The 7,397-nt window shown below is 42.4% G+C and overlaps 1 protein-coding gene across 1 annotated transcript in view; it reads left to right on the top strand.

Moving 5' to 3' along the window:
• Window positions 1-7,086, top strand: part of stx10 (syntaxin 10) — a 13,621-nt gene extending 6,535 nt beyond the window's left edge. The window contains exons 6-9 of the mRNA XM_005751811.1: window positions 1,414-1,515; window positions 2,880-2,986; window positions 3,686-3,780; window positions 4,386-7,086. Coding sequence (XP_005751868.1) covers window positions 1,414-1,515; window positions 2,880-2,986; window positions 3,686-3,780; window positions 4,386-4,462 — 381 coding nt within the window. The 3' untranslated portion in view covers window positions 4,463-7,086. The remainder of the gene's footprint in view (window positions 1-1,413; window positions 1,516-2,879; window positions 2,987-3,685; window positions 3,781-4,385) is intronic.
• Window positions 7,087-7,397: the final 311 nt, after the last annotated feature.

Raw genomic sequence — 7,397 nt, 5'->3', positions numbered from 1 at the left:
ATATATATCCACACTACTGGGTAAAATGCAATTTGAGGTACAGGGTCTGAATTGTGGAACTCCAAATTAGCGTACTTCTACATCTACACCATCTGTTTTCACCTGTCGTGCACAGGACCAGGTAAAAATCTGCTCCTGTAATCTGAGCTACACTTCCCTAGAAATATGACTAAGCTATTGTGATTGTCTGAATCCTACATTGCATTTCCGTTTACTTTCTCACCTCAGTTTTTACCCCTCAGCCGTAAAAGGCTGATGGGGTATTGTCACCCGCTGGGTGAGCAGGTGCTTGGCCCGAACTCCCAGGTTTGAGAATACAATAACTCGAGAATGAGGTGATGTAGGATTTTGAACTTCATGTCATAGGTGCAGCTACTAAAGATCTCAGATGAGTTTAAATCTCAGTGACCTGGACCTCAAGGTCTAAGGTCAACTTATCCAAAAAATCTTTCGAACACACAAAATAAATTGTGAAAAATCTCACCTAGGATTTTTAAATTGATTTCATAGCTGTATTTACTAAAAGTTTGCACAATTTGTCTTTTTGGTAACATAAGACTGAAGTTTGTTACACTGATGTAAGGCGTCTGCTCTCTCAGTGTGTAAAAATGTTTTTTTCATTTATTTTTTTCATTTTTCTGCTTCCTTCTTCTGGTCCTGCTGTTTTTTTTTCTTACTGTTTTTCTTTCTACTCTATTAGTTTCTTAAACTTTGAAAACAGGATGAACAGGCACACACAGGAAACAAAATTTGCCAGTGTCCAAATATCACAAATGTGCTGGTTTTACATGTGTGCTAATTCTTTGAAGAAAGTAAGAAGGTTTCTATGAACCTGGTAGTAAATGAAGTCCACTGCTAACTTTGGCTGCTGGAGCTTCATATTTACTTTCAATAACCTTGTTTTATGAGAGAGAGGACCTGACCCTTCACTTCAGTTTATTATGTTCTTAATGCCCATTCATTCATCACGAGCCGCACCTTACATAACTCACAAACGAGCCTCGCTGTAGTTCACGTGGACACCGTTATCATGGAGGATTTCTTGTTTTTGTTCTATTGATGATAAGGCACGAGCTATATTAATGGAGCACAATGCTACTTCAAAAGTTGCTCTACATTAGCTGAGAAATCCTCGCTTTTGTTGTAACTTTAAAACAACACATTTCAAAGAGCCGTTTGTTGTTGCCCCTATTCAGGATTTTTTGGTCTTTGCTTCGTGAAGCGCTGACAGACAGATCAGTTTCCATCTGCCACAGAAAATGAATAACTGCACCATCTTGTGTTTTGAAAAGCTGTCAAACTCCTATTATTCCAACAATAATTCTCCTCTGGAAACTCCTACAGCACACAGACACACAAACATACACGTACACTCCCAATTTTCTGCAAAGGCTCGTGTCTGTGTTTGCCCAGGCTCTGCTGACTTCATCGGGCCAGGACAGGTCAACAGGATTGGAGGCTCATCTGGTGTCTGCAAACTCCAGATACATCCAGGAGCAGCAGGAGCAACAGCAGGTAAGAGACCAGCTGAAACTGAACAGATGTAGAGCCAAAAAAGAGGAAAGCAAAAGCCTCAGATGGGGGAAGCATGAGAAGAAATGAGAAGAAAAAAGGGAAGGGACTAAAGGAGATATTGTTGTGTGACAAATGATTACATGTAAAACGAGGATTCATGAAAAGTCCCATCGGAATATTTTGTTTGTTTGTCATGTGATAGATGACAGGAAAGCTTTAATCAAAGGATCACACAGAAGGAGTGAAAGATAAGCTCGTCAGTGAAGGATTGCTGCTGCAGCGTAGCAGTGAGGTGAAGGAGACGTGCTGCAAAGTATCACACTGTGAGTGAAGTGAAAGACAGTATGAGCTGTGGGTTTCTACTTCCTGCGGTGTGCGCTGATATTGGTGATGAAAGTGTGTGATCACACATCCTGTGTCAAGTTGTGGTATTTAGTAAGAAATAGTGTTTCTTCATGTCTTTTTTTTTTAATGAAAGAAAAGTTTGACCTTTTGTTTCATTACCTCAGCAAGGATGTGGTCTCCTCTGCGTTGACATCACTGCGGGGGGTTTGTAGCAGTGTATGATTTGATTCAATGAAATGATTTAGTGGCACTTTTTTTTTCTTTAAACGGTTAGTGTAGAGATTCTGAAAAGAAGCACCCTCGATACAAACTGTTCACTGAGACACAAAAAACATGTTTGTTTTTTAAAGGTTCAGATTTACCAAGCAGGGAAATAGAATTTCAATAATTCCCAATACTGTAATTCTGTACCAAGAGTGGGTCAGAAGCAGTGAGTGACTGAGGCTGAACCAGTGTGTGTGTGTTGGTTTTAAACTGGTATTTCTGTATGGAAACAGCAATGACATCCAGACCAAAGAGAGGCAGCGGAAAAGAATCAGTCAGTTCTGACACAAGAGTGAATCTTTGGGGGGGGGGGCTGCATCTTGGAGGTTGGGGCAGTTGTTCTCTCAATGAGAGCTCATATGTCCAAAGACATTCATTTAAATGTGGTATAGAACGGAAAATACAATACACGAAAGAAAAAAATAGTAATGATTTGTGAAGTTTCAGAGCTCTGTGTTCTCGCTGCGGGTGGAAAACGTGCAAATGGAAGTTCTTCTTTCTCTCTGCAATTTTCATTCCTCAGAAATGTGATTTAAAAAAGAGCAAACTATAAAAAGTAACTAAACTTTACCGGGAACACATTCACGGCCTGTATGTCTTTCTTGTGTCCCCACAAGTGTTGGCGTCTACATCTAAGGGTGAAGATCTTTAGGCTAGGATTAGGTTCAGGTTAGTTGAAGGATTATGGAAAACCTTCAGTAAAGAGATGTAAGTCTGTCCTTTGAAGTGATGGGTGCGTGTATGTGTGTGTGTAGTTGATCATGCAGGAGCAGGATGAGCAGCTGGAGTTGGTGTCGGGCAGTATCAGAGTCCTCAAAGACATGTCTGGACGGATCGGAGACGAGCTCGATGAGCAGGCCGTGTGAGTACACATGCACACCTTTGAGAGCTTTTCCTCAGTTGGCTGAGAAAACACAATAACACATAAAGGTGTGTCCCAGTCATCATATGCTCTTTTTTTTAGATGCCTATAAAAAATGTCACATGTGTGACCGCTGAGTTAGGACTGAATACTGAATGCATTCGTAGCCCCACAGTGTTTACATCCATGTTAAGCAGCACTTCAGGATTGTGGGTATTGAACACACACACACAAACACCTGACAGTCTAAACCAGGTTCAGGTTTTTGTTTGATGTACTTGATCTAAATCCTGACTGGATTACAGGCTCGGGTGTGTCCAACCGAAAAGCACCTCTTCCACTAAACTTTTTACAGCTTTGTCCATTTATATAATAATGTCCTATCAAAAGCCTGCTGTAACTCGCTGTAATGAATCCAAATGTTTAAAACAAATCGCCAAAATTTGTTGAAACTACAAATGTCTTGAGCCGCAGTCCAGTTTGATCAAGACCAAGGTCAAATCTTTTGGTCTTGATCTTTCTCAAAAGCCTGTCGTTTTGCCTCAAATTAAGATGATATGCCTTTTAATCGCAAAGGCAACTTTTCATTGATCCTCTTATAATCTCGTCCACATCCCTGCAACAGCCAGGCCTTTGTGAGGTCACAATGTGCAGATGCTGATGTTAAAGTTCTCGCGGTATCGCTCGTTTTGTTTTTAGGATGTTGGGGGATTTTGGAGATGAGATGGACCAGACATCGTCCCGCATGGACTCTGTGCTGAAGAAGCTGGAGAAAGTGTCTCACATGACCAGCAGTGAGTTTACACACAAGCAGTTATATTTTCTACATTCACAGAAAATTTACCTTCAATTAATTTAGTTAAAGTGACACTGCCTGATTTATGAATTAAATCAGTCAGTGCGGGCTGTGAGAAGTGCATTTTAACTGTGACTCTGTAGACCCTGAAACATTGCTCTCAAAGTTTAGCCTATCTGCTAGTTCCAGTTTCTGCAATGCTGTTTAGCGTTGAGTGTTTCTCATTCATTTCATCTCCCCTGTTCTGTCTGTTATAGCAGACAAAACTGTGAGGAACACAGCTTGTGTCAAAAAGAGTGACAGCAACCACAGCAGTGTGTAAAAACAGAAATGAAATGAAGAAACAGGAAAGGGAAGCGCTAAAAGGCCAAAACATTTCCTGTGTGACCCTCAGTATTATGCTGGGTACTTGAATCAGCTCTCAATCATCAGTCGTAGCCCAATCAGACACAAAGCTAGTTGGAAAAAGAAAATAAGCTTGACAAAAACTTGAGTTCCTTCCAAAAAAGAGCGGTGTGTTTACTGTAATATTTTATGCTGCCTAAGGTCGTTTTAAGCTCTGCGACACTGTAGCGCAATGATGTCCTGTGCTGTGTCCATCAGGTCGGAGACAGTGGTGTGCCATCGGTGTCCTGGTCGCCATCCTAATCGTGGTCCTCATCCTCTTCTTTGCACTCTGACATAAGCAGTCTATGACCTCTCGACCCCGTTCACAGACTCCTCCCTGTCTGGATGGCTGGACGGTTACAGAGCCCCTCCCATCACTCCCTTTCTTTGTGCTGAGGGGAAGCTGGTGATCTGCAGGCTATAGCAAGGATGGATCCTCCACTCCACTTCAGCCATTCTAGTGGAGAGGGTTCTGCTGGTCTCTCAGCAGCACAGTTTAGCACGGGGAGGGGGGGGGACCCTGGTGGTATTATGTCTTTTATTTTGATGCATTTTGGTTATCATTGGAGTTAGAGGGACTCGGGGAGGACCGCTCCTGTTGGGTTAAAATCACAAACCTGCTAAAGTTCGCTTCGTTTTAAGCCAACAGCAGTAGCATGGGGGAGGATTTTCAGTGTTGCCTTAAATCTATTTTTATACCATGTTGAAATGTGCAGTTTGTTTGTGTGCCTAGATGTAAATCATGCTGGGAGCTTACTCCTTGCTCGCAGTAATCAGCATCGGGCAGGTGTGCAGGTTTTCCCTCCACTGATGAAGAGTTTAGTAAAAAGTGCTGCTGAGCTGTGTGTGTGTGTGTGTGTGTGGGGGGGGGGTTCTTATGGATCCTGGTTTTGCCTGTCAGATTCATTCCGAGTCTCTTTTACTCAGCAGACATAAATGATTCATTTCCTGCTCTGATAGTGATCTGCCACAGAGAGGCAAAGGCCACCTTCCTTCGCACCCCCGCAGACATTTGAGCACACGATTGGCTAAGGCTTTGTTACCCTCACTGGTTGAAGAGAGAAAACCTTGGCTTCAAGCGAATGGCTCTGCCTCTCTTTTTTTTTATTGAAAAGCTTCAGCTAATGAGCAGAGGAATAGTTGCTGGGCAGGATGTCCCCACACAGCCTAGATTTAGGCTTAGAGCTCCCTCTGCTGGAGCCTGAGGCTCATTTCTATTCTTTTGTGTCACGTCAGGCAGTACTACCCACACTGAGGTGTGTTGCAGCACTGTGTAAATGCTTCGACTTGCTTTTTGTGTGTAAATGGAAATTATTCTTGTACAAAGCATCTGATTTTTAATCCTGTGTGATCCAGATATCTTCACTCAAGCTTTAATCACCCAGTTACAGAGAAAATGAACTCTTTGTTTTGTAGGTCAGAGGTCAGGTGCCTTTGCCTGTTGCAGGAGTGGGTAAGGCTGAAAGCACCTTTACTGCCAGAGCTTTGTGTAAGTTAATGTGAGCTCTTGTCCCAGCTTCAGAAGGGCAAGTAGCTCAAAAACCGGGAAACGTGTCAGTCTGAAACAACACGGAGGCGCATGAATGTAAAGGCACATGAAGGGTTTTGAACAGAGAGCTTCCTTTTACTGTTTCACTTAAACCTGGGAATTGTTTTTACATGATTATAATGTAACGGCACATCAGACAGGTGCTTGACAGGTTTCATGTAGTGATGGTGCTGAATTGATTGCAAAGCTGATTGTGCAATTACAGCACTGGTCATTGTTAACTAATCTGATCTGTGCAAATTGAAGTATTAGATGATCACTCCCACCGATCCTGGTTTTTAAAGCTGGGTTAGATGATATGGTTTTGGTTCATTACTCCAAAATAACTGTACAGCGTATTATAACTTGCAGGTAGTCAGAGAAGAGACTGGACCCGTGCACGTCCTGTAGTTGTGTTTTGTGCCATCAGGACACACGGGGGTAAGGAAGTGGGGAAAGGGACAGGAGGAATGAAATCTGTGTGGAAGTGGAATGTGGTGGACTTCTGTGAGATTACTGGATTTAAGCAGGGGACTTGGAAGAAAAGGGTGTGAGTCCTGTGGGAAGCCACAACTCAATGTTGTCTTGTTTTTAACCCAAATGAAGCGCACACACCCGTGTGCCTCTCGTGGGAGGGGCTTTTGCCCAATGCAGCTTTAATGGTACTAGCAGTAGATTATTTCAGATTATAATAACTGCAGTTAACATCAGTGCTGAACTCCATCTAGCACACATTTACACTAATCAGCCACAATATGAGGACCCCCTCCCTAATATCACATAGACCCCCTTGTGCTGTCAAATCAGCTCTGATTCATCGTGGCATGGACAACGGGAGTCTGGGGGATTAGGATCTGGGGAGATTGAGCTTTTTGTTGCCCTCTCAGAGTATCAAAAGGTGGATGGCACGAGTTAAAATATCAGCCACACGAGCAGCATGGCTAAAGGTTTAAACACGATTACGTCAGTGGTTTTTACTAACCTTTGGTTCAAAACTGCTAATGAAAGTAAATATTCAAAGTGCCAAAGGTCACATTTGTATTTATTCTGTGTGAATGACCAGCTATTACAACGAGTATGTTTTGGATTTTTGGATGTAAATGTGTAAAATACAGTACTGGTAGCCATCGTGTCCTCTTTTTCACACATGATGTTTGAGTATGTCATTGTGTTTTTACTGCCTCTGCTAAAAAGAAAAAAAGGGCAACATTGGTGACAAAGTGTAAACTTTTCCTGTCATATACACTATATACCGTATGAAGAACAAGTGAAGGGAAAAAGCAAACTGCATAAAGTGAATCACACAATTGTTCTGTTACTGGCATCCAGAGATTTTTTTAAAAATTGCTGATTGTGGTTATAAGTTTCATTAAACTTGAAATGACCGAATAACGTCCTGAGTGTTTATCTTCTTTGAGGCGTCTCGGCTGTGTGTCTCGAGGATGGCAGTTTGGCTTCCCTCTTGTGATTTGTTCCTCTGATAAAAGCTTTCACTGGATTGCAGATGTTTGAGTTTTAATTGAGAAGCACTTTGCAAAATGGAAACATCCCTGCGTGTTATTCTGAGAGCCACACGGCAATCATTATGTAAAATTACATTTACTTTAACTGCGAGGAGCGCGCTGCTACTCCCCGGAGGCTCTGTGAACTGCACACATCTCTTAAAATAACCAGACGGCAGTCGGGAGACCGACACGTTC

The sequence above is a fragment of the Pundamilia nyererei genome, unplaced genomic scaffold (assembly GCF_000239375.1).
Source record: "Pundamilia nyererei isolate P.nyererei 1_Seehausen unplaced genomic scaffold, PunNye1.0 scaffold00328, whole genome shotgun sequence".
NCBI classification, from domain to species: domain Eukaryota; kingdom Metazoa; phylum Chordata; class Actinopteri; order Cichliformes; family Cichlidae; genus Pundamilia; species Pundamilia nyererei.
Note: the sequence above shows the minus strand (reverse complement) of the source record. Positions and strands in the feature narration are given on the sequence as shown.